Source organism: Montipora capricornis, chromosome 14, assembly GCF_036669925.1.
Source record: "Montipora capricornis isolate CH-2021 chromosome 14, ASM3666992v2, whole genome shotgun sequence".
Classification (NCBI taxonomy): domain Eukaryota; kingdom Metazoa; phylum Cnidaria; class Anthozoa; order Scleractinia; family Acroporidae; genus Montipora; species Montipora capricornis.
Genome location: NC_090896.1, coordinates 8,707,193 through 8,734,692, shown reverse-complemented (window position 1 = coordinate 8,734,692; position 27,500 = coordinate 8,707,193). Strand labels below are relative to the sequence as shown.

General features: G+C 39.5%; 3 protein-coding genes across 3 annotated transcripts in view; 2 read left to right on the top strand and 1 right to left on the bottom strand.

Annotated features, from left to right (window-relative positions):
• The window catches only part of LOC138032350 (extended synaptotagmin-3-like), a 3,552-nt gene extending 1,044 nt beyond the window's left edge, over window positions 1–2,508 (bottom strand). Inside the window, exons 1-2 of the mRNA XM_068880009.1 lie at window positions 2,205–2,508; window positions 1–2,016 (exon numbers count right to left, since the gene is read on the bottom strand). The exon at window positions 1–2,016 is cut by the window's left edge and continues 1,044 nt beyond it. Coding sequence (XP_068736110.1) covers window positions 1–1,984 — 1,984 coding nt within the window. The 5' untranslated portion in view covers window positions 1,985–2,016; window positions 2,205–2,508. The remainder of the gene's footprint in view (window positions 2,017–2,204) is intronic.
• Window positions 2,509–5,519: 3,011 nt separating this feature from the next.
• Window positions 5,520–14,933, top strand: LOC138033775 (extended synaptotagmin-3-like). The gene is made up of 3 exons (XM_068881589.1): window positions 5,520–7,465; window positions 12,294–12,530; window positions 13,627–14,933. The coding sequence occupies exons 1-3, from the start codon at window positions 5,754–5,756 to the stop codon at window positions 14,003–14,005; spliced, it is 2,328 nt and encodes a 775-aa protein (XP_068737690.1). The 5' UTR covers window positions 5,520–5,753; the 3' UTR covers window positions 14,006–14,933.
• Window positions 14,934–18,916: 3,983 nt separating this feature from the next.
• The window catches only part of LOC138032844 (protein PHTF2-like), a 47,347-nt gene continuing 38,763 nt past the window's right edge, over window positions 18,917–27,500 (top strand). The window contains exons 1-5 of the mRNA XM_068880555.1: window positions 18,917–19,203; window positions 22,390–22,449; window positions 23,514–23,583; window positions 26,388–26,484; window positions 27,419–27,500. The exon at window positions 27,419–27,500 is cut by the window's right edge and continues 27 nt beyond it. Of these exons, the coding sequence (XP_068736656.1) occupies window positions 19,165–19,203; window positions 22,390–22,449; window positions 23,514–23,583; window positions 26,388–26,484; window positions 27,419–27,500 (348 nt within the window). The 5' untranslated portion in view covers window positions 18,917–19,164. The remainder of the gene's footprint in view (window positions 19,204–22,389; window positions 22,450–23,513; window positions 23,584–26,387; window positions 26,485–27,418) is intronic.

Here is a 27,500-nt window from a genome sequence, read left to right as displayed (position 1 = left end):
TGAGGCGGTTTCTTCGATGATTGTAGATCAAACTCAATGAGACTTCTCCTCGGGAGAGGTAATCTAGTCCCGAGACATCGAGATCTTGCCCCTTAGAGCCCTCATCAATAATGCTACCACTTGGCGAGGAATTACATACTGAACCAGAACCGGAAGTTGACGCCTTCTCAGTTGATCCACCGCTGAAATTCTCAGTGGATAAAGAGGAACCATGACCATCAACTTCCGGGATCATTGTCGGTGTGTCCAGCCTTTGAGGACAGTGGTCGTTATCATCGCATGCTTGAAACTTCCGGTCAGTCTTCAAGAAACCGGAAGCACCGGGGGCGCCCACAGCCTTTAAAGCACGCAGAACAAACTTACATGTTACGCAGCTCCCATTTCCGTTTCCGGCAGTGGTGCTTTGCAATGGAAAAGTGTCCTGCAAAGTCATGTCTTGCAGTTCTATGAGCTTTCTAGCAGTGAACAACACAAACCCCACAGAAGAATCGCCTTCCATGATTTCAACACGGGCTTCTTCATGCGGATCAGTCAACAAAAATTGCAGTGATTCATTCCATGTTGGCTCATCTCCATTCGCGCATGCGCTAGATAGGGAGTTTTTTCCTACAGTCACCACACAATGCACCTTTCTTGTCAATGCGGATTTCTTACGGCTTGGGAGATTCGTCACCTTGATCAACTTGACTATCAAGACTGCTACGCTTTCGGGTTCTTTGGTGTATCTGAAATGAAGGGGGTGACTACTGAGGGCAAACCAGTCAACCTTCAAGTGGACTTTACCTTGTTTGGCCTTACTTAGAGGCATCCAAATGTCCAGGGCGCCCCCTTCGACGACAGAACAGATGTTCAAATTAACCTTGCCGAGTATTGTATCTTTTGAAGTGACATCATTGTCATAAAGGGAAATTTGCAATTCTTGTCCTTCTGAATTGTCCACGAATGCTTCGAACGTCTCCTGCCATACTGGGTTCAAATCATTTTTCTTCGTTTCGGTGCGAAATGTTTGAGCGCCGACCTCAAGGACTGCGTAGGGATCTGAGGAACCCGAACCGATTAATGAAGCATCTGAAGCTACCAGTTCCCTCGCTTCTACTAAATGGACGCGTAGCAGTCCCTCGGGGACCGGGTATTGCAAGTCGCTGACGTCCACTCTTCCCGCCAATGGAATTGCAATCCTATTGGGAAGGACAACATTGGCAGCTATGACGTCATCAACGATATGCCGCAGGGTTTTATTCAGTCCGGGAATCTCCAGTACATTCAGCATATTGGTCAAATTAAAAGCAATGCTCGGCCTCTTAAGGAAAAATACCGTAACTCCACCGATGATTGGCGGAAAGGAAAACAAGGGTTTTAAAATGATTCGAAGCGTTCCGTGAACTTGGAAATCCGTAATTCCCATTTTCACATTTTTCACGGTAAATTTCACTTGTGCATCGCCTTTGTAAAACAGATCGACATCCATCATATATTCGGAAGGCCGGCTGTTGCCCTGGCGACCGTACGAAGTTATATTTCCGATATACGGTGGTATTTTGCCGAGTTCAATCTTGTCAAAACGCAAACTCTTCAACGCCGCTGGGAGCCTTTTCTGTAGTTCTGGCTCCACATGTTCGATCAAGATACTTCGTGTCAATCCCTTGATCGACGACCATGATCTATAAATTATTTCATTGATCCACGCCGCTTTCTCCTTGTCTGTAAGATGCTGGGGCGGTAACTTGAAAGAACCGACTTTCGAGAAGTTCGATTCGTCCGACAATTGATGGAATGTACGCCGCTTTCGTTTTCTTTCTTGCGAACGATATTCCCCTAGTAAATAGATTGAAATTATCACCAAAATCCACGCAAAGCTCATATCCCATCTTCCCCATAACCACAGCATGGAAGCCACAATTAAATAAAAGAAAAGTCGCCTTTGATAATTCTTCGAGAAAGCTTGGACTAATCTTCGTAAGATCGGGCTGCTTTTATCTCGCATTTTTCGTAATCTGGCAATGGTCTCAGATCTGCCTGCAATATGAAAATCAGCAACAATTACATTCGATTTCATTTCCTCAACTGCGATGATATCATACGATTTCAAATTTACTCCTTGAGAATCTAAAATTAAGCAGTCTATCAGAGATACCATAAATTCGGAGCAAAAATAGACTTTTCGCAACGAAATGTTTTCAAACGGCAGATTCACAATTTCTTACCTTAAAAATGTATGTTTAATCACTCTCCCCTCTATACCTAAAATGCAAGCATATATACACCAGCAATGTCAAGTTTCCTCGCGGGCTGTTGTGAATCTTATTTACCATCATTTGCATGCAATTTTCTCTTTGCCTTATAAGTTTGCTTCACGTCTCCAGATGTTTTAAACAAAACGCAGCAGGAAAATTCTATTCGTTGAAAAACAGACATCTGGAAACGATCAACCAATCGTAAAGGACTTGGTATCTTTTATCTTTCATCTCACACCGCAGGATGCACGCACCACTGAATGATTTTGTTCCCCGCGTCAAATCAAAGCAATGAAATTTTGATTATTTATTTTGAGTACAAAGAATGTTTTTTTTATGCCATTATTCGAGCGTGCAAGTGTCGTACTTATTTAGCGATCTATATTTACATGTGCAAATACATCACTTGATGAAATATCGAAGGAAATTAAATTGAAAAGCATCAGAACTTTTGCACTAATACCCTTTACATGTAAAACTTTTATTCACTTGCGATTTCCTAACATCACATGAAATTTATCGGTTATTTGAAAAACTAAACTAGAAACTTCGACTTCGCTTCTGGAAATCCATTTTGCAGTCTTCATGCCTAACTTACAGTTAGTTTCCCAGGAAACCGCCAGAGCTTAAAAGAACGGTCAGTAGTGAATTTCGAAGTGCGGGTGATGCTCCTTCAACTTAGTGAATCGGAAGCCAGGGCTTATTATTGTTGTCCCAAACAGTCATGGATGTAAAAGGAATTCATTTCATGTTTAGGCCCCCAGGAATCCACTCTGTCACATAAGGCGTCAGGGGCACCCAACGAGAATATAGTTCAAAACCACTTAAACATAGCATTGTCAAACGGTAGATATAGGCATATTTTTATCCCCTAAAATTTTTTCATCTGTTCGGATTTTCTAGCTGAAAGTGTAGTGATCTGAAAATTATAGGGATTAAAACTAACCTTTTCGAAATTTTCAGCCAGAAAAAAGGCTCTCGAAAATTCTAGGTGACCTTTTTAGGGTAAAAACCCATTAAAAATGGGCAATTATACCATTTTGTAGATGTTCGAAACTCCTAGGACAGGCAGGCAAGCAAGAAATTTTACAACAAATGTTTGGAAAATTCTAGATCTCAAATCGTCTTCTGAACAGATATTTTCCGAAAATTGACGTTGGGTGCCCATTGGCGTCCTTATTACAATGTATGAAACAGACGAAGCAATCGAGAGGGGCATGGGAAAGGCTGTTCAAGGGTTCAGTTCACAGAATTGACAAACAGACCGAGAAGATGGCTCAGCGTTCGATCGCGATGTTTTGACCGAGCAAAAACTGGGGCGACAGCAATTCTCTGTCAACTGCGCCATCGAAAAGGCCGCTTCTTTTTGTTCCATGAAACCCCCTCGGAAATGCTTACTACCCAGGCTATGGACTACCACGCTTAGACTTCCTCTGTACAATCAGTGGCAAAAGTAGTCAGGGGGGCCTGGACACTAACGGTAGGATATGATGGGCCTGAAAATCCCGTAGACGTCAGAAACTAAGCATAACTGTCAACATTCCACTTAAGGCTTCAAAACTTCAAAATACAAGTCCCCCCTTCCCCCAATCAATGTTCAAATACAAGAAAATGTCGGTTCACTGTTGGCAACATTGTTCGGGTGGGGGGGGGGGAGGGGGGTGAGGGGGGGAGGGGTCAATTAGTCAAAACTCAGTAAGAAAACCAACTTCAAAGTGTAAGTCTCCCAAGACTTTTGCCACTGATTGTGGCTACATCTGCAGTGTCATGGTTACACTGTTCGACTTTATGAGGATTATAGAAAATTGGTGCCTTCTCACAAATCGTGGTTACCCTAGGCTTTGTAGCCTTGCCTTCTTCTGGACGGCGGTATCAGTAATTTCCCTGATGAATTTTAAACTGTCAGCGACAAACAATGATTAAAGTGTCCCGAACACTTCTGCACCTACATGTTCCTGCACTCGGCTAAATCCCTCTTGACTTCTTGCTGCCTTAAAATTAAGTGGCTTCATACACCATAATTTTTTTGAGACACTTACGTCCACAAATGCAGATAATGGGGAAAATGGAGGATTCGGCGAATTCTGTCAAATCCACCACACGACGCCCTCTTTAATAGCGCAATTTCACCAAATTTGCTATTTTTGCCATTGCCTGCATTTCTGGAGGTATCTGTTTTGAGACATCGCTGCCTAACCGGCCACATGTTGCTAGAGAATTCCAGTCAGACTACAGCGGCACCGGAAACTCCGTCATTCTTTGCAATTTGAGCTGTTCTTCAGCATGAGGGTGTTTCATGCAATAAAAAAAACGTCCCCAAGTATTCAGACTACACTTTAAATTTCTTTTACCTGTATTTATCCTACTCACAAAAACAAATTAAGTGAGCAAAATAAAAACGTTCTTGACTGACTCTCGGCCTGGTAAGCGCTCTAAGTATGTTGTTAAAATCTTGGTTAAAACTCACCCTGTCATCAATGTCAGTTATGGCAATATGATGATTTATGTTAATAAAGGAAGAGATATGCTAAAACAAAGGCTCTTAAATTTAGTTATTTTTATAGAAATGTTCATACTTGGAATCTTTCACCGGAGAACATTCGTAGAGCTCCAAGCTCAAATTCTCTTCAGTAAAGCGCAATTAGTTAAGCCATCTGTGAAATTGCCAACCGCTTGTTTTGGAAAGCCGATCTTTTAACATGTTTTCAAAGTAACAAAAAGAAAAATAACTGTGAAGTTTAACGAATTAAATGCTCTCCGTTCTTGAGTTATAAAGGGAATTGTGACACCCAAAAATGGCCCGTAAAATTTCGGGACTTTCGAGAAACGGCACCCAGGACTCTGTATTTCATCCATTGGCCTTCATTTATTTTTCACTTGTTCAAGTATGACATGAATTGAAATAAAGAAATATGTAAATAGGACTGCATAAACAAATAACCTATAAATTGTGTGACATGGTTTCTTGGACTCCCCGAAGGTCGGATCTGTTCTCTATCATAACATATTTGATGGGCTGAATATCGCCAAAGATTAATTTCCTTGTAATGCCTTGAGCGGCGTAAAACCTTTTGAGTGAGTGATTTTCAAGTCTTAGATCAAATATTCGGAAGAGCAAAATTGTGAACGACGAAATTGCTAATTAGTTCATCCTTGGTTTGCCACGCGTTACCTTTTCAATGTATTGATCTTTAGATATGTCGTATGTGATTGGTTGATTGATTTATTGATTTTCATAAACACAATAGACTTAAAAGTGCCCCATAAACAAGATATAAATTCCTATTTTGTCTCTCGGCAGCTCTGGGGCGTAGTTTTAAACAAACTGCGAACATTTTGTTCGGCAATGCAATAAGTTTTGCACAAACGAAACATCAAGGAGCCGCTTTTAGGAATCTCTAGTTTCCGCCTCTGTCTTTGAAAGCTTTCTCCCAGCCAGGACAGAATTCAAAGCGAGTTCGAGAATTTTCGTTCTCGCAACACATCCCACAAGAGAGCTTTCATTTCTGCACGGACAAAATGAGTTGCAAGTTGGAGGAGAAGGTTGAGCCCGTTACACTCGAGCCAAAGCCAGCTTACAAGAGAATCTGGTACAATTTTCGGCACATGTCTCGCGACCAGAGGAGCGAGTTTTTGCTGCTTTTCGGCGTTTCATTTGCGTTATGGCTGGTCGGCCATTTTCATTTCAGCTTTGCCTGGATAATCATGATCTTAATGATCTTCGTTGGCTGGGAGTTTCAAATGGACAAGAAGGAAAAACGAAGAGAGCGCATGGAGAAGGCTTTAAAGTCCTCTTTCATCGACAAAGTGAAAGATCTTCCATCATGGGTCTGTTTACCTCAAAAAGAACAAGCGGAGTGGGTGAATCGCATCATGGATCAAATGTGGCCGTACGTAAATGAGATGGTATGCAAAATTATCAAGGAAAACGTGGAGCCCGAAATGCAGAAAAACATGCCGAATGCCTTAAGCACGCTGTATTTCGAGACGATCGACCTCGGGAACACGCCGCCATACGTGGCAAATGTCACCTCTTATAAGAGTAAGGAAGACAGGAAGTCGGAATTTATTTTCGACATGGATTTGTGTTACAATGGCGACGCCACGATAGAGTTGTCAGTCAAAAAGTTCAAGCTGGGAATGTCCAACATCGAAGTCCGTGGTATTCTCCGAGTTATTTTCAAACCACTTGTTTCGGAATACAATCCTATCGGTGGAGTGACTGTGTTTTTCTTGAACAGGCCGAAGTTGAAATTCGACTTGACTAATCTACTGAATGTTCTAGATTTTCCCGGACTTAAAAGTTCTCTCCGCCGAATCACGGGCGATGCCGTCTCATCGTTTGTCGTGCTGCCGAACCGAGTTGTTGTGCCTCTCGCTGCAGGAGTCGATGCCAGCGATTTGCAGTACCCGATCCCCGAAGGTGTCCTTCGAGTGAAAGTCGTGGAAGCGAAAGACCTGCTCGCGAAAGACATCGGCATCTTGAAAAAGGGAAAATCGGATCCTTATGTGGTCATTCGAGTGGGTGCACAAAGCTTTCGTACCAAGATCGTACAAAATAACCTCAACCCGGAATGGAACGAGACCTTCGAAGCGTTTGTCGACAATGCCGAAGGGCAGCGAGTCGAGGCAATCGTCTACGATGAAAATACTACGACGAAAGATACAAAGATTGGTTCGGTCGACACTAATATAGCACCTGTTGTGGAGACGGGCCACCGTGATATGTGGCTGCATCTGGAGGGGGTAAAACAAGGAAGGATTCGTCTGCAACTGTCCTGGTTTGCCCTCAGTTCTTCGCCATCAGATCTGTCTCCTCCCCTTGAGAACGGCCATTCTGTGGTAGCGCTCATTGTCAAGCCCATATCAGCGTCCGATGTGCCAGTGACCAGTGGTAGAGAAGGGGCGTTGCGTAGTGTCTACTGCGAGATAACCGTGGGTGAGAGCACTTTGCAAACCTTTCAATGCACGAGAAGCGGAGAAGACCTGGAATGGAAACAGGCCCTTCGATTCCTTGTGGGAGATCCCGAGGGACAGGAAGCTGTGATCAAGATCGTGGAAGCTAAAGGAACCAAGCTCTTGGGCCGGATGTCCCTCAAAATCCGCAGTTTGATGAACAAACAAGACCTTACTATTGAAGAAAATTTCCCCTTGGAGAAGTCAGGCGAGAAGACCACACTGACTTGTCGCTTCACTCTGAAGATCCTCAAGCAGAGCAATACTGGAGCGAGGTAAATCATTCGTAAATTGTGAACTGTAATATTTGGATTTTTTTCGTAATTGTAAGGGAATATTTTTGTCAGTTGAATTGGCCACAGGTATTTTTGTATTTAAAATCTTGAAAGAAAATATTTTTGTCAAGGTACTCTGTTCAACCGTAAACTGAGATGTGAAAGAGAAGGAGTGTAAGGCAGCTTCTCCACTCCCTTCCCCTCGCTTTCTTCTCAAAGTACTGCTTAACTTTGAAAGACGTTTAAGAGACGCTTATAAAATCTACTCGCAAAAGAAACGGAAAAAATCGAAGAAATTCACTTAATTTTAGTTTATTTTCGCTACCGCTTCTTTGTTTTGACCTTGTGAGTGTTGCCATTTGTAATTGATCAAAATTCCTTTTTATGCCAAAATAACGCAGGTAAATGAGCGGATATCTTTGAAAAACAAGCAATAAGCTTGAGAAATTAAATAAAAAAAATACACCGTAGAAAGGGGTAATAGTTAATTCTCGCGACAGAGGGTGTGCGAGTGGGCTTCTGGGGCTATTAATTAATATTTGTAGTGAATCACGTGATGTGCGACCATGTATTTATAATGAATCAAAGGAAAATAGTTTCATAAGAATAGAAGCGAATTCGAAAGGGATTTGTTTGGAATACCGACATAGCGGAAGTGACGTCATGCAAACACATGGGATTCTAGAAACGCCAGTATATGTAGTTCTAATAGAGTCCCTGAAAATTCCAATTTAGTTCGTGCGAATGTGCATTGTAATCTTGTTGAGGACGCGGATGAACGAAACCTTTCTCTTGCTTTGGTGAAAATGCATTAATTTTATAACACTCTTTTTTTGTAACAAGCTGTGTGTATACCGAATTATGGATGCTCTCGAAGAAGGTTTGGAGAGCTATAAGGTGGACAGTAGTTGCTTCCTGTAAACGTCATTTTGATGCTCTCTAAAGGTTTTTACGTCTATCACAAGTCTTTAAAGTGGCTTTTGTTTGGTGTTGAAAGTAACTTACTGATTTCTGCGGCTTTACAAATCTTGCGCTTCGGGCAGATCCAATGTGAGGAAAACACAATCTCGTCTGTGTCTTTCTCGCCGTTGTTTTCGCGCGCTTTGCGCCAGCTTCATGCATTTTCCTCTCGCTCTAATTGGCTCATTTGTGGTGAGGATAAAAAGTGCCGTGAGTTTGCGGAATGGCATAATTATGCAGTTTGAGATGGAAACACAATGAATTAATAGGAGGCATAAGTTAGAGGAATATCACAAAGGTTTCAGGACCCGTATTAGGTAATTTCTTAAAGTCATTGTGCATAAATTCCATTCAGCTTAATTATACGAGTCCGCAAAGCATTCAACGGCTAATTGGATTGCCAGTGTCGGTTGTATTTGGCTAAAGCAATTTCAGAAGATTCTATCCTCTCTGAAGGACACTCTTCTTAGATATTTCCGAAACTAATACGAAGTATAATTCTTTAGCTCTGACCTGGCGGTCGAAACGGTTTTTGAATCCAGGTGTTCCCAAACGTCATTGCGCGCAGAGATGTGGTGTCTTTTGCTTTAGTTAATAGGCTAAGAGTGCTCGTTTGCAGCATTTTCACGTGAGAACGGGTCAAAATTTATCGTTCAGGAGTAGACAGCGCACTTTAGCACAATCAGCCTTAACTAGCCGCCTTTATCTCTGCTATCAAATATTTTGAGACTTTTTCTATTCTCTAATATACCTGTACTCTGTGTGATAACAAAAATAATTTCTATAATTAAGTTAACTTTTATAACCAAGCCATGTAATAGCTGACTGTTCGAGTGCATTGAAATGTAACGAAATGCTGATTAAATTAACATGTTAAGCTTCATGTGTGTTTCTCTGAGTTACTGTGTGGGCAGAGTCAGCTGGTTGCCAAGAGGTGGCCAAAACTATAACAGGTTGCTAAGAAACGCTGTGGGTTTTTCAACTAATAGTTAACTAGGAACTAGTAATTGGAAGTTTGCTGCAAACAGGAGCCATAAATAGACCAATTCGGCTAACTCAATGTTTTACCCAATTTAATTTGCATGATATTTAAATGATCTGGTAATACCTGGAATAAAACGTTTTATTCCCAAAGGGTTTGAACTGGGTACAACATTGAGTTAGCGGAATAGCTGTTATTGCAATTGAGCCCACGTCTCAGCGTCTCAGCGTTCTGGTCAAAGTGAACGACTCTTTTTGGATTCTTGACTGTTTCCCTTGTTTTGTTCGAGTAGTTTGAGGGCCGTGGAAGGATAAATTTTGCATAAAGGTTGGAGAGTTCTCTACATTGTATCTGACATCCTAGATTCTAGAACCTCCAGCCCTCCCCTCCCCCCCCCACCCCACCCCCTCGCCATTAATTTAATTTAGGCTGCAATCCTTTCGGAGGTGTAATCCTTTGTCTTCATTGTTCCTCTGTCACTTGTTCTGAACCAGTCTTATTCTAACTCTGCAAACAGATTGGAATACTTTAATTTTCAATTCATGAACTGTGGAATGGAGCCTTTTGCCAGTTTTGAAGTACTGCTTTTATAATCGCTACTTCAAATGCTTAGACCTGCACGTCTTCACGGAGAACGATGAAAACCGAAACCCTCGTTCATACAATCTCTGGAAACGTTAAAATAGACCTCTTTCATAATGGCGGCCAAATAAAATATTCTTTTGTTTTAATGCTAATAAGCCCTACGAGCCTCGCTACGACGAGCAAATTTCAAAAGAATATTTGTTTCAAAACGAGGGCAGTAGGTCTAATTAAAATAAATACAAAAGAATATAAAGTAGGTCACCATTTATGAAAGTGGTCTATAACCATGCACTGATCGCATATAGAAAACCTCGGAGTTTCTTGGTTTTGCGATCTCTCCTTGACGCTCCTTATCCATGAAATACCACTGTTTATTATACATGGACTGGACTGTTTATTATATGGACAATAAATATACATAGTAGAGATTGAAAAGCAGGCTTTGATACAAATACTGGGTATTAATACAAACAAAAAAGGCGAGAATCGTGACGTCATTGCTCAATACAAGCTCTCGTGTTACATACGAAAAATACGCCACTCGGTTCCCGGATATACGTAGTGCTTGTATTGATTTTACAAGTGTTTTAGTTTCCGGTAAAACACTTCCGTCCTTATAATAAGTGTAAATATAGGTGTCTGAAAAGGAGTAAAATCCTAAAAATTCTTAATTATATAAATACTTTGAAAAAGAGACATACACCTTATTCCTAAATGGCCGCCATTTTAGTATTTTAGGATTCTTCTGTTTGATTGCAAATGGCCCTTTTGGCTTTGTTCAAGGTTAAATATTCTTTTGAATTTTACGTTTGAAAGCTTGGCCAAAAGTGCCAATTTGCAACAAATAAATACATTTTCTTTTTTTAAATTTTGCTTTTGACAAAATTGTTCCTCGTGATGTCCCTTTTTTTTAAATAGGTAAACTTCACTCTCGTGTCACGTTCAAATAATCCTATGTGCAGAAAAAATCCTGGTCAAAACGATATCACATCCAATTACTGTTTGAAAAATATCGTGAATTGTCCCTCCACCCTTCAAATTCTTCTTAACTGAACGTAATTTATGCTCAGAAAACCTGGATATAATCGTCACAAAGTGTCTCCTCACCACTCTTCTCAAGCGGACGGGCATTATCCCTGGTTATAACCCCAAGTCTAATGTTGTAAATAGGTTTATTTGTTTTTAGATTGAAGAAGAAACTTTGTGTTGTCTTCTTCTGTAAGGCGCGCACTTCATTATTCTGTAATGCTGAGAAACAAAAATGTCCCCGAGAATGACTAAGATTTTATCTAGGATAGGGGAACTATGAAGGCATTGTGGCCTACATTGAAGGCACAAGCTCCGACGACGTTGATACAGACGCAAACGTAAGCGCAGAAAGAAGAAAATGTGGCTCGGGTGCAAGAAAAAAAGACTTTTAACTTTAACGAACGCTTTGCGCTTTTGTTTGCCATTGCTTCTTTAACGCTTTTGTGCCAATCGAGTTGACAACAGCGCGAAACCAAGCATATACAATAACGTATCCGCAAGTTTTTTCAGTTGCCCTTCCTTTCCAAGGTTCAACCCCTGTCGTTTGTGCTCTCGTCTCTTTCGTGAAAAGCACTAATTTCAATTGAAAAGACTGTTGATTTTCGCCCAGATACTGCCAAGACTGCCACATCTCATTTTCGAAGCGAGTTACAACTTGTCTTTGTTGAGAGTGAACACTGACCGCCGGCGTTGAGCTCTTGAAAACGCGTAAAATTAATCGCAAATAATTCAAAAACCAAGACACTAGAGAAGTACTTTTGACACTTTAAAAACGTAAACGCAAAACAATCGCCCTCATAATAGAGAATGTAATAGCCCATTTCCAAGTTGCTACATGCCTCAGTTTCAAAGCGAGTCCTGGTTCACAACCATTCAAATGGAAATAAGTGGCGTATTCGTATGCAAATCAAACTCATTTCCCTTACAATAGTTGAGCACCAAGACTCACTTCGAAACCGAGACAAACAGTAACTCGGAAATGGCCCATTGAAGGAGGACCCCAACTTTCGCGCCAAAGTATAGCGCCTCTCAGCCAATCAACGTAGAGTGTCATTCTTTACGTCACGTATGCATAAAATTAACCAAAAAAAAACATGGAGGACATTATTATTAATATGACAGAAACGAGCGCTCAAAGTGAGGGTAACAGGCCACATGTTCGCTCCTGGGGATAAGCTCCTGGTCGAAGTTTAAGTAGAACTTAATAAATAATACATTAATTATACTGTCGTTAAATGACGGTGCCAACTTTTCGTTTTCGTTCTGTTCCAGGACTACCTCTGGCGTTACCGAAGTTGATTCCTCGGTCAAGGTTCCCCAGTCCCGTCTAATTCCTGCCGTTATCATAAGCGCAGATGGTGACGATCAAGAACCGAAAGAAAACGGTGAACATGATAGAGACTCGGATACCGGAAGTACTTATGACGGAAGTATCTATGGTGTAGACAGCCACTATGGGGGGTCTGATGATGATCTGACCAGCAGGGGACATGTGGAACTGCAACTGAAGTAAGTTTAGGATGGTTGATAGTAAAAACCTTTGCCCGTACTTTAAAATGAAAATACATATTAGTTGACGCACGCTCTGTGTGCGAGAATATCCGATGACGTCACCGTTTGTCCGATTTAAGTCCAAAAGGCACAAATCGACTCCAAAAATAAAAAAATAAAAAAACTTATTAAACAAAACTTAAGAAATGTCCCTATTTTAATCTCTCGTGATTTTATAATGAGCAAATATTGGTCATCAAAACCCGACATATTATTGCGATGGCAAAAGCTCTAGGTGAACCTATTGACCGAATGCAAAAATGGCCGCCAACAAATTATTCTTTTGTCTTTGTGTTAATTAGCCTAACTAGCCTCGGTCACACGCGTAAAATTGAAAGAAAAACGAGGCTAGTTAGGCTAACTAACACAAATACAAAAGAATAATTTGTTGGCGGCCATTTTTGCATTCGGTCAATACATCCCAATGGATCCCAATTCTAAGTTTAATTTGCCAAAAGATCATTTGGTAAATTGAGCTCAAATTTAAGTAGATATTTGATTGTACAATTCACTTTCAATAACCAGTTTTGATCAGAACATGACATTTTTTTGCTGGTGGGGCAAATTTGTTAACAGCTTCCCGCAAAGATGGATTGCAGGTTACGTCATGGGTGCCATATTGGATGAGACCAAGGGCCCTTTTCTCTAAAGTCCCGAAAGTTTACGGGCCATTTTCGGGTGTCACAATAGACCATATTCATATTCTCAGTATTGGACTGGAACTAGCTTGCAATGGAGGCTAATGCGGGGAAATATTTTCTAATGAAACTACTCTTTAATATATTCCCCCGCATTACCCTCCATCGCAAGCTAGTTCTAGTCCAATACTGAAAATACGAAAATACTTCCTTTGTATCTCAAGAACGGATAGGATTTACCAAAACTAGTGGTTGGCAGTTTCACAAATGACTTTTCGGGCCCGAAGAGTTTTCGGGACTTCGAGAAACGGGTTTGTTGGATGAGACAAATACTATTGCTAATTGAGCTTCGAATAACTCAGTGCTGAATTGTGTATTTGGCTATGGCTATTAAAGGATCCTCTTTTGGTTTACAGATACAGCCATCTGAAGAATCGTCTTTACGTCATCATAAAACGAGTCAAAGACCTTGTGTCACGTGACTCGCCCGAAAAGACCAATCCATTGGTTCGTGTATACTTGTTACCAGACCGTTCCAAACGAACCCGGCGCGTCACAAAACAGCTGAGAGGAACCTTGGAGGGAGTTTTCAACGAGACCTTCGAATACTTCGTGGGCCTTGATCAACTGCGAGAAATGCAGATAGAGGTCGCTGTCAAGAGTGATCGTGGGTTCACCGTGGGGCGCGCCCGCAATCGCCTTATTGGAATAGCGGTGGTGGATCTGTCGGAAAAGGCTCTTACAGAGGGATGTGACGTAACCTTAGAACTGAGAAAGTTTAGTCTCACGTTTTGAATAGGTTAAGACGAATCCAAGAATGCATTTTAATTGATTGTCAATTCATGAATCATGGGTACCTTTAGAGAATCTCTCATCAGATTTTCAACCAATCAGAGGTAAAAGCCAAAGAAATCATATCATGTTCGCTCATTTGATTGTCTGTCGTGATTGACCAATCTAAGTTGACTTTGTTATGCTTCTCATACAGGCAAACGTTGGGCCAACATTTTTCAAACCAGTTAATTATACTGGTTAACTATGTTGGTTCCTTAAGCAGTTCATGCTGGATGACGTAAGGCCAACATTTGTTTGACCGATTGTTGTTAACGTTGGCCAATATTGTTAGATATTTTAGGATGATGATGATTTTGGATGACGTTGGACCGAGATTTTTCGTCCGATTTATGTTGGCTAATATTGTTTCAAGTCTTCTATTTCGTATTGAATGACGCTGAGAAAACCTTTTTCATTCAATTAATATTGGGCAATATTGTTGGAACGGTTAACAGATCGTCCAACATTACCAACGATCTGTATGTAATGTAATGCCAGCGCTTTCAAATTCACCTTTTCGATTCTTTCAGTGCTATAGTGTTGCAGTCTTATAATTGCATCATTTTTTTCTATTTCATTAAATAATCAAATCGTTTAGATAAATGAAATATTTTATAGATAAATTTTTGTACCTAGAATATATTTTTATTATTAAGAGTAACGCTATCAATTTCTCCTTTCTTTAACAGCATTACAGGGTCTGAATTTTTCAGGCTTCTCTAAGCAATTGCTAAAATTGCTTTAATTACTGCGAGGGTCATAGCTTCACTTGACTATTTTTTCATGTCATTTACTCTGTACGATTTGGGTGAAGTATTCTATTGGTAGAGTAGTAACAACGGTTTTGAAGTAAGGATAGAAAATAAAGAACTCACGATTGTATGCTCATGTTGTTGTCAAGTCAAAACTTGGAATTTTTTAAGGTCACGTCCTTGTTAGTAATGGTAAAGGTGAAGTCTGCTTACGAGCCTAGAAGGCCCATCAGGCCGGCGCTTATCTCCGGTTTCTGTAGCATGAAGAGACTAGGAGTATTTCTACTCCCCCCTGGATGGGATGCTAGTCCATCGCAGGGTTACCCCCAGCATTAAATTCGCCAGTACCCATTTATACACTTGGGTGAAGAAAGGCACCGTGAGAGTAAAGTGTCTTGCCCAAGAACACAACACAACGTCCCCGGCCAGGCCCCGAACCCGGACCACTCGATCCGGAGTCGAGCGCACTAACCACGCCCAGTGTTGTTATCTAACATGAAGTGTCCCGTTAAATCTTAGTATTTGCTAATCTCGTACCCAGATCTTCCATTTCCAGTGACAGAGTGAGATCTGGATACGAGATTAAGTATTTGCTTCCTATTTTCAGGTGAGTGTCAGGGTTATCGTTGACGTAGTATTAGGTCAGGGTAAATGCAGCTGTTAATGGGCGTCTACCATTTGCACGGAAAATCCGGTTGGAATGGAACGCTCGTAATGGTACAGGATTTTCCCGGTGTGGCTTTTCGCCAGACCCGAGTCTCTCGCGGCGGAAAAAAAAGTCAACAAATCAAAATGGCGGCTGCATCTGTAGTGTGGTAAGGCGGGAAAAGGGACCGAGGTGAACCAGGTCGAGTGGGAGCCCAATGGTACAGGATTTTTCCGGTCATTTCGGTTGGAACGGCAAAAGAGGAATACGTCTGAGGATTTCAATCTTTTTCGGAAACTTTCCGGTGGAATGAGCTGTACCATTGAATTTCCAACCGTAATTTTCGGTTTGAGTCGTATCTTGTTAATTATTATTTTACGAGCCCCAAAAGAATCGTGGGTAAATTGAGACCTTGCGCTTAGTCTGTGCTGGTTTTCCGCTATATTGGCTGATGTTATTAAATGTTGAGTTCTAAGGACTGGACTATTCCCCTCTTTTTTATACCCTTACACAACAGTTTGTGTTGACAAATAGTAAACGGTCTATTTCTACTCTTGGAGCAAAGGTTAGAGGACAATTCGTGAGGTTAATTTTCTGTATTTATTTCTGGACTCGCTGGGGAAAAGAGTAAGGGGACACTTTGTGACGCTTATTGAAAACAGCGTGCATCTAACTTCTGCAATAGGTCACTTCAGAAAATACCATAATACTCTTTGTTTGTCCCCCCAAATTTTGCTTAAGCATTGTTTCCGGTTTCTCCTGGGACCATTGTAGTGCCAAGAGAAAACAAAATCAATGCTTATGCAAAATTTGGGGGGACAAACAAAAAGTATTATGGTATTATCCCAAGTGGCCTATAGACCAATTTCGATATATTAAAATTCAGTACGAAACAAAAGGCATCATCTCGAGGCTCTGGGGAATAAACTCATACCAGAAACCCATAAGGGTTGAAACGTGTAACGGCCCCTTGTGTGCTCCGAAACAAGCTTCTGAATATTCAACTTGCTGAGTACCATATTTGGAACAACAAGAGCGAGGGGTTTCCAAATATGGTAGTTAGCACTGAAACATTCAACCAATCAGTTCGCACTGAATATTCGGAAGCTGTGAACGCTCGTTACACGTTTCAACTCTTATGGGTTTCTGCTCATACAAATCCTTATATTTATTCCCCAGAGCCTCGAGATGATGCCTTTCGTTTCGGACTGCATTTTAATTGGTCTTTCTTGGACATTTCAAATGGTAAATGAAGTCCACCCCTCCCCCCATTTCCAATGATGAAAAAATAGGGGGCTTCAACTTGTGCGCGGATTCGTCATTGATTTTGGGGGAAGGGGGGTACTAATTTTTAATTTTATTTTGTCCAAGATTCTAGACTGATTAACTTAATTTCAGCAGGAGCCCATCACCCGGAGCCTCAATCTCCCATATGAACCCTTGGAGACAACCTTTGCCCCATATCTTCTTATTTTTAGACGTTGGAATTCCCGCGAATGCATTATGCCGTCCAATCAGAACAAGGTTTTTGTATTACGTCACAAGAAGCCACGCACCAGTGATCGCGTTCATCTCACAAAATATTCAAAAAATAAAAAGATACGGGCAAAGGTTGACCCTAGGATATAGTCTGGATGGAGGCTCCGGGTGATGGGCCCCCGATTTCAGTCCTCTTTCTTTTGGTTAGAGCCAAGAACACGGATTCTGGCCGCAGCTAAAAAAACACGCAGTCGCAGTAGTGGTATAATGTGTAAACGGTTGACGGCCCATTCTCGTCCCCAGAGCCACTCGCCTTCACTCGACGTTATGTTTCTCCTATCACGTTACCAAAAGAAACGAAGAGTCTGGGAATGAGAATGTTGACAACCGTTATAGTTTCAAATTTCTGAGAATGCGCAGAAGAACCGGAAGTTTGTGATTCGCGGACTCCCTGCTTTGACTGTGTTGGCTATTGGTCACTGACCAAAAGAAAAGCGGGCTGTTGGGACGAGTAATAATCAAGACTCTAGTGAATTTGCGCAAAATGTTGCTTATCAGGCTCCAATCCTGTTCGTTTCTTAAATTCCGTAGTAATGTGCTAATGTGGAAAAAATAATTTGACCTGAAACGATTTCACTGTAAAATCATCTGTTCCGTTCTTTTTCCAGTCTAACCACAGGTGCCCCAAGCTCACAACGCGATTTTGCAATGCATAACTATAAGTAGTAAGAGATTTTAACGATGAAAAGAGTTAAAAATTAAGTTGAAACTGAACGTCTTTCTCTCGCAATAAACTTTCCCTACCTCAAATATGTTGTTCACTTTTGTTTTGTGTCCATTCATTAGCCATTGCTGATATAGTGAAATCAGTACTCGTTCATACACTCTCAATAGTTATGCATTGCAAAATCGCGTTGTGAGCTTGGGCGCCTGTGGTCCAACCGGAAGCTTTTCCGTTGGATCGGGTATTGCATAGCAAACCGGGGGAGTCGAGAAAGGTACGTACGTTTTATTCGGGAGGTTGTTTCTTTTTTACAGAGAAAAAAATGCTGGTCTTTCATATACTCAGGGGCACGCAACGTCAATTTTCGGAAAACATCTGTTCGGAAGACGATTTGAGATCTAGAATTTTCGGAACATTTGTTGTAAAATTTCTTGCTTGCCTGTCTGTCCTAGGATTTTCGAACATCTAAAAAATGGTATAATTGCCCATTTTTAACGGATTTTTACCCTAGAGAGCTCACCAAGAATTTTCGGGAGCCTTTTTAAATGGCTGAAATTTTCGAAAAGGTTAGTTTTGATCCCTATAATTTTCGGATCACTAGACTTTCAGCTAGAGAAATCCGAACACATGAAAAACTTTAGGGGATAAAAAAGATGCGTATATCTACCGTTTAAATACTAAAATACGTTTAACAATTAAATCCATAAAAACGTGAAAGAACAAAGCGCGAACATAACAATTCCTAATTACCAAGGTCTAATGGGAATAATAATGGTTCGTTTGTACTCTGCCATTTTAGTCTACCCGAAAAAAAATTGAGAGATTTATCCTGGCAAACGGAGCTCATGGGTTCGTCACGCTATATAAGGGATCATTGCGTGAAATCTCCCCCAGAGGAAAAAATCTGCATCTGAAGAGGAAATGATGCTTACCATTGTAACTTCGAACTTAAATTTAAGTTTAAATTCAAGGACGTTCAACAGAATTTTGTTACGACATGGTATTGTTTTCTGAGATTCTAAAAATTGTAGGTATTAGCTTCGGTTGATGAAAAAAAAAAAAATAATAACTATCAAATTTCGACCAAAATGGTCATATTGGTATTTGGTTGTTGCTATTGTCTAGTTTGAATGATGAATGTGAAAATCATTTTGTTGAAATTGCCACATTTAGTACGCAAGCGTGTCAGAAACGTGATATGTAACGTATCGTGACCAGCAGCGTGATGTGACCGAGAACGACGACGAGACCTGGGGTCTAAGCACTTTCAATAAGCACAGGAAAGATTCACGTTTTTAACGCTGTTTTGGCGTCAAAACACTGCGTATTCTTTAAACGCACTTAGTTCCTTCAAACGTTTTCTTGAAAGTGTTTTCAGTGGCCTGGCATGTCTAGAAAATACCTCATTTCTCCTCTACTCAACCGGTACAGGTGAAAATACTGTTGTATGTTAGAGCTTACCGGTACACTGTCACAGAGTTCGTCTTTGTCGACTTGCTCTCGGTTTGACGAGAGCTGAATGGCTTTTGACCAAAGCATATCCTGGCTTCAAGAAAAGGTAAGACCATTCGTTTTGTACATAAACGAACTGAGTTCGTGTCTTTGTATCCAACATGCACTGTACTGGTTTTCTTGGAATGACAATTTCCTTTCATTATTTACATTTTAGTGATACGAGCAATAGTCTTGTGTGTTTTAACAAAGCTGGACTTCGAATTCCACTAGGAATATGGAAATCCAAAATAATTTTTCTAATCTTTCTGTGTATCTTTAACATCTTTTCACAATTTCTTTTCAATATTTACGTGTGGTGACACGGGTCTCCTATGACATCGTTTGATAAAGCAGGGACTTCCTTAGAGAATTTAAGAAAATGAAAAATTCAATCAAAATACCAAAAGAATTTAGGCGATCTTTTCAGTAAGCTTATACCTTTAACATCTTTTGCTTTTTTTTTTCTACCAAAAAAAAAAAAAAAGTTAGTATCCATGCTCTGTCATAATTATCGTCAATTACATACGAATATTATTAACAGCTGCTATTAATTGTGTATATTAAAAGCTTACCTGTAACAAAAACGAATCTTTAATTGTTTGATGAAGAAGGTTTCTGGCATGTCGTTTTCTCTTTGAGAAGAAAACAAAGTCAATATTATTTTTTTGTTGTTAACTGAACTTATTTCATCAATAATTATGTTTTATCCAAATTGCATTTTTACGTGATATTTTACCTTTTAATATTGACTTCATTTGATTGAGAGGGAATGAAGGGCCACTTCTAAATGAAAATTAGCTATAACTTGCTTATATTTGATTTATAAAGCACTAACCAATGTTGACTGTGTCATCCTGATTCATCATTGTTGATTAATTAATTCAATCCATTTGTTCTTGCAATTTAACCTTAATTTTGGGCTATTCTCTTGTCAATTAAGGAACACTTCTTTATGGGAAGATATCCGTTTACAAACACTGTTTTTGTTATTCAAATGTGCCAACCACAAGAACAGCCAATGAGGCTCTGGTTGAACATTAATGACAATACATGTGTAGGTGACGTCAATGATATCTTCGCTCTAGACAAAGGAAAAATATCATAGTTAATCCGTTGACTCCTGGGGGTTCCCCATTGATGAGTAAAATCGTTGTTAGTTTAAATATATGAACAAAGTGAGAAATCAGGTTTAGTTATTAACCATAGCTTAAATGGAGAGCTTTAGTATTGAGGCCCTCCCTTTAAAAATTATTTTGTTTGTGTAACCCTTGTTCCTGAAATTACTCGCAAACTTGTTCTCTGCTTTTTGAACCCCTAAAACTGTTTGTTCCCTTGTCCCCTAAGATATTTGGTCATTGTTTCCCAGTTCAAATTGTTCCCTTGTTCTCCGCAAAACCGTGGGAGGGCCTTGTTATTGTCAGCTGTACTTCAATAAGGAGAAAGATGAGGAGAAAAATGAGGAGGATTTTTATGTGTCATTTGGTACCGACCGTGTGACCACAAATTTTCTAGGATCCAACCCCTTCATCTATTAATTAATAGGCCATTTCCGAGTTCATGTCTGCCTCCTTTTCAAAGCGAGTCTAAGAGTGAAGTTTTTCTCATGAAAATTAGTTTTCATTCATAATTATGAAAAGTAGAACTAAATTATTACCATGACAAATACTTCGCACATAGACTCACTTTGAATAGGAGGCAGGCATGAACTTGAAAATGGCCTCTTTGTGTAATGTCTAAGAATAATAATAACTATAATTTTTTTACAAAGATCCAAATACATTTTAAGTGCATTCAAGGCATTTGTCATGACACTGGCTGTTGCTAAGGATGTGGAGATAAATATCAGGAAATGGATTGAATCTTCAAAAAAGGGTCCATTAAAAAATTAAGACACTTATTATTATAAATTTTCAATGTGGATATGAAATCGTGAGCTAATTTTTCTTTATTTTAGTTAAAACTCAACTGAAGTCTTCTTGAGATGACAGGGATATTATGAGTATTTATATAGCTGTAGTACAGTGCTACAGTAATACTAACATGTATCAGTGTGTGTTTTATCCTGAGCTTCAACCGTAAAACACCAACAATAGACTTGACTGTATGCCTTTAATTTTTCAGTGTTTTGAGCTGGATATTAAACAAAGGGTCAGTGCTAAAAGCATGGCATTTATTTTGAAAGGATATTTTAATCAAATGTAGTTATCTCATATGGTTTTGCCAAGGCTAATAATCAACTTACTCTTACTAAGGATTTGACCCACATAATTAAACTATAATTTATTTACAACTGATTTTGTGAATTAAACGACAGTCCAATTTGAGTTTGTTTAAAACAAATGGGAGAAATTCTGGAGACCTTACATGTACAATGTATATATGTAAATTTTAAGATAAAACTTAAAGTTTATGCTTTTCAAGTTAGAAGCCAAAGATCTATTTTTAATGAACTACACAATTAATGATTTAGTTGAAAGGGTAGGGTACCCACATGCCCACAAAATTCTATATATGGTATCTTTTGCAAAAATAACTAATTAATAATTTATTAATAATTATGCCTCCCACTATTAGGGAAACATTAATTTTTTAATCAATGATAAGGACCCATTGTGAATAAAATTATTATTGTCAACCGCACATAAACCTCGTCAAAAGTCAATGTTGGGTCCACAAATTATAATTGATTGGGATCTTATTATTTCCACACATAACGCTGCAACCCATCACACCTCTTCAAAGGTGGATATGGCAGTGACAAATAATTCTTCCAATTGAAAAAAATATCACGTCATCCTTCATTTTGTCTATCAGGCAGGGTTTAATAGGCAGGAACAAAAGTTGGACCAGATCAACTCGGATTGCTCACCTTGGATTGATGTACTAGAAAAAAAATTAAGGCCTTGAAAAATCACCCTAGCCTTAATCTTTAAGCTAACGTTGGCGAAATCAGACAAATTTTTTTTTTCACTTGATCCAAGGTGAACAATCAGAGTTGATTCAGGCCTGACTTTTCTACCTGCCAGTTATTAATTTTCCTCTTGGCCATTCATTTCTGCAATCAATGGCAAGAATACACAGTTTTGAGGATTTCAGTTCTAGCAAAAATTATTGCGGGACAATTTTTTTGTCACATTGACCTGGTTTTATTTAACAGCTTAGCTCTCATTTGTATTGCAACGCAAATGAGAAAAACTAACCGTGAAAAGGGCTATTCATTGTTTAATCTAGTTTTCCTTTTTTTCATAAGCTTGGCAAATATGACAAAGCATCATGGGAAAGAACATTTGAGGAACAAGAACAAGAATCTGTAAGATCACGTTATCATGATGATTAGGCTAAAATATATTTAATGATAGTTATAATAAATTAATATAAACAATAATAATTATTATTATTTGTTAATAATTATTATTTCTTGTTGGTTATACTGTATTATACATTACATGTAAATAATTGTTTATACGTATACAGTATTATCATCCATTTACAGTGTAGAAATCACCAGTGATCCTTGCAATCTGATTGGCTCTCAGCAGTGCGATTTATTCACAAATCGATTGTATCGATGGCAAATCTTGCAACTTTAAATTTGTTCCCAACTGGATCTATAAACTTAAAGGGGCTAGATCACGCAATTTTAGGCAATCTCAGCATTGATCAAATGGTCATAGAATTAACTGAAATAACAAAATAACGGCTCAAAACTAAAGAAGAACTCAAGCAAAACACAGGAAAGCTAAGAAGGGACAAGGATGGACAAAACTGGGGAGGATTGCAATGGATTGCATTTGGGTAAACACACTTACATGTAATATCTGGACGTGCTTTGTGGTTTTTTATTCTGAGTCTCCAGTTTTAACATTTTCCTTCTGTACTCTCGATATTTTGAGCTTGGCCCGGTTTACATTGAGGAGAAGGCAATTAATTTTAAAAGTTATAATAACTGTTTTACATCAAAATGGAATTACTTTATTTAACCCTTTCACCCCCGTGGGGTTTCCCATTGACGTGTAAAATCGTCTGGCGTTAGACAGAGTAAAATCTATAAGTGTCACTCTTGGGAGTGAAAGGGTTAATGGGGACATAGTTTTTGAGTGAATCTAGCTGTTGTTATTACCCTTTCACCCCCGTGGGGTTCCCCATTGACCAGTAAAATCGTCTGGCGTTATTAGACAGAGTAAAATCTATGAGACAGTGTCACTCTTGGGAGTGAAAGGGTGAAACTTCTGTACTGTACAAGCTTAATGCATTGTTTATGAAAATACTCTGTTGGCATCCATGGGTATATGTACATGTTTGTTTGCACCATACTTTTACAAGTGAGCTGAGCTGAGTTGAGCTGATGTTAAACTCATGTTCTCCATTTTACAGGGCTTTATTCATGTTCCCAAAAAGCCAGGAGGACTAAAACCAGAGCTGATTGATGTAGATCTTGTCAGTGGTATGTTTTTTTTTCTTTTTCAAAGATGAGCAATATTACCGGTACTAAGAGCTTTGGGTTATTTTTAGGTTCCTGAGAGAATTGTGCTGGACATGCATGGTTAAAGTGTTTTCTTGATTCATTTTGTGATATCTTTGTCACTGTATTAATAGGGACCTTTATATCGGAGGGCCAGGATGCTAGTATGAGTGCAAGTTTTGTGTACTGAGCTTGCACATAAGGTTTGGAGGCTACTGTATGTAGCTGTCATTTTTCGAGCTGTGCATGCTCAGAATGGAAAACCATTACTTGTAGTCGTCCTCGTCCTCCGATTGAATAATTACATGCATTATCTTAAGATAATACTTTATTATCATACACTGTACTGATTCTGAAACAAATCACAAATTTAAGGTGGCTCTGAATCTGCTACACAGATTTTTTTTAAACTTTGCAAAAAGTTTCATCATGCCCTTCTGATTACTTTTCAGAAATAAAAAATGGGGGTCACTGAGTTCGTTTTTGAGATATAAGCAACTAAAGACAAAATAAAGGGTGTTTTTACAGGGCTTACCGTATTACGTCACAATAGTGACAGTATCTTGTTCAGCAATAATTTGTGTTTCATTTGGAACCACAATGTTGCCAATACATGATACAACATTGTGGTGCTGATCGTTCTAATTAGAGCGTCACTTGAAACTGGTTCGAGCCTCCGTAAAGCTATAAAAAATACTGGTAAAAACTACATGTAGATCCAAGAAAAATACCTATTAATAATAACTATACTTGAACAAAATTAAAAAGTCTTAACCCTTTTGATGCCCAAACCAGCCTAAACTCATCAATGGGGAAGACGTGGGAGTCAATGGATTAAGCTGAGATTTAAACACATTCACATGAGGGCTTAGCTTTATATCTAGTGGCAAATTATTCCACAATTTAGGAGCTACAACGGAAAAAGCTCTACCACGGTGACCATAACTCTGAGATTGTACCGAGGTGCACTTAAAAGATAATTATCAGATGATCGAAGCCTGCAAGCAGGAATACATGTACAAGCATATTACAGAGATTATGCAGGGGAACTGAACCGTTGAGAGCTGTTGAAGCCCTGACATAACTGGGTTGTGTTAACAACCACTAACAACCAACCGAGCAGCACAATTCTGAACAATCTGCAAGCTCTTAATTAGGTAGCAGGGGAGGGCAATAAGTAGCGAAATACAGTGGTCCAACTTACAAGTAACAGTGCTCTTTTTGCTGTCTGTATATCTGTGTTGGCTGGGAAGCAACTGTGGGGTAGGACACTGCAGAATGCTCCAGTGTCTGGTGGCATCCCCAGTGTTTTCTTTCCAATCTCCATGGCTGGGTTGAGATACTTTTCTTGTTGACAGTGACAATGCTGACTTCTAAAGTGAATGAGAGATCATCCTTGGATGAAGTTTGTGCATCTTTGTGCAACTCATGCACTCAGCTTGCAGGGTGGGTGCTCCCACACGTCTTACAGATCTTTCCAGATGTAGGGCACTCTCCTTTCTTGTGCTTATTCCCTCGTCCACAGTATTTGCAGTCTCTCCCTTGCTTGTTGGCTGACCAGCCAGTGTTTCGACTGTGTTTTGGCTGTGGTTGAAGCTGTGGCTCTGACTGAGGGTTTCTTTTTTAAATGTTAATAAATTTATATAGCACGTTTTACCTTTACATAATGTTATTAATGCACTTTACAAGCAATCAATCTACAGTATGGGTGAGACCGAACATCATCATATACAGGTGTCGCTGGCATCCTCCACAACTGAATAAGTGATCTCCTTCGACCATGAATAAGGAAAGAAATGTGGGCTGACCACAAAACTATGCCCTACTTTTCAGGAACAGTGTGTTTGTGTGTGTTCTTTAATGTCCCAGAGAATTAATCAAAATTTAAAGTGTTGTGAGATGGGCCTGCAGTTTATCGTCCTTATCTGAGAAGACTACATGTAGGAAGTCTAAGCATTAATGCTGATTTCATCACTAAGGCAGCACTTTCTCCTGTAAAGGGTCCTGAGTATTTGAACTCACAGCCTCCTGCATAATTACCTTCCAATTTCTAGTATGGATCCATGCTCTTCAACTGAGGTATAGGACACACGTGGGAGCTAGGCCATTACGGTATATGTAAAGCAGGTTTATGTGACAGCATCTAAACGATCAAAATAAAGCGTATTCACGATTGTGCCGAAATAAATGTTAGTTTTAGGGTAACATCTCTTGAAGTGCAATCACAAACATGCTCCATCTTGACAGTTTAGATCCTAGCAGTACGGCAGGACAGTATTGTCATAATGTCAACCTAGTTTATTAAAGGGCCTTATTTAAAGCTCCCATATGTGCAAAGGAACACTGACAGTTTTTTTTTCTGAGTATCCCCAAGTCATCATCGATACTCTTTTACAGGAGCCTAATAGTTTGTAATTTCATCTACAAATGATTAGACTTTCAACTCGAGTCTTCTCGGATAAAAAATCTAAAAAGCGGGCCTTGCCTCACAAATAAGTTCCTTGTGGGACGTTAAAGAACCCACACACTATTAGAGAAGAGTAGAGGATGGAGTCCCCATGCAGTGTTGCGGATGTCTTGTTCTCTCCAGCAAAAGGGACCGGCTTGGCAGTGATGTCTCTTCAAAGGCTAATGGTGTATGAGGCCACCTCAGCAGAAATAGCGATAAGTCAAATTAAAGGACTTTGCTGAGTGCTGGAACATGTACAACTGTAGATGTAGATGTAGCAGCACATCAAAATATTATAATTGTTAACCCTCTAAGCACTTGTTGTTACTGGTTTTAGGCTCTACATTTCCCAAGACAAAGCCAGTACATACCTGGTTTGCCGTTACACAGAAGGGTGTAATCCATGTTCTTTTGTTTCCATTTTTCCGTACATGGTAAGAAATAAAACCCAACAAGTATGGCTTTGGTGGTAAAAACCTCTATTACATTAATCTTTGGCAGGGTTTTCAATAAAAGCACAATCATGAATGAGGGTATGTTCCCCTGGTGAATTTTATGATTGCTCCTCTAACGGAGTTTCCACTGCATTTGAGCAACTTACATGTAGATTCTTTATAAATTTGCTTTTTCATAAACAAAGCTTGGCCAATCCGAGGTTCGTGTTTTGTGGTTCATGTTTATCATAACATTTGTAAAATTTCAGATCATTGCTCAATCAAAGTACTTAGGCGGCAAATTCATGAAAAGTAGGGGTGAGTCACGCTGACCACCAATGCACAATACTAATTATTATTGAAAACCCTGCTGTGGTTGTTCTTTATTGGGATCAACTTTTCTACTGTATCTTGGTTGGATTGCTTTTATAGAAAGTTGTCTACTGAGCTGAGATTCATGTATTTGGTTTATTCTGGTGATCATCTTTTCCATTTTGTAGCCAGACCAGATTGAATATTTAAAAGCCATTAAGAAGTTAGTTTTACTCGTGGGAGGCCATCAAACATGCAGCTATCTTGTTCTTGAATCCTGTGATTCAGATGGTCTTATGTCTTTGTTCTGGGAAAAAAAATATTATATCCATGTGTACATTTTTTACATCTCCACATGTATTTCACACAACAACTTTCTCTGCCGAAAGTGCCTGTAGTGATGGTGTGGCCCTACCTTAAAGTTGTGTTACTACAATGTTAAATACAGCTGTTAGTACAGCTGTAGTTCTAGACACAAGTAATTTTAAAGTTGATGACAAGGAGTAAAAGAAGACACTTTTTGTGCACATCTAGTTGCTTGCAATCTGGACATACAGTATGTTATCCAAGCTCTAGAATCATTAGAGTGCATTAATCTAATGACATTTTCTGTTGTTTTCAGGTGGACACAGCAGTTGTCCCCCAAGTTATGGGTGCTGTTTTTGTTGCTGTATTTATGTGAATTACTAGTACTTATTATTTAT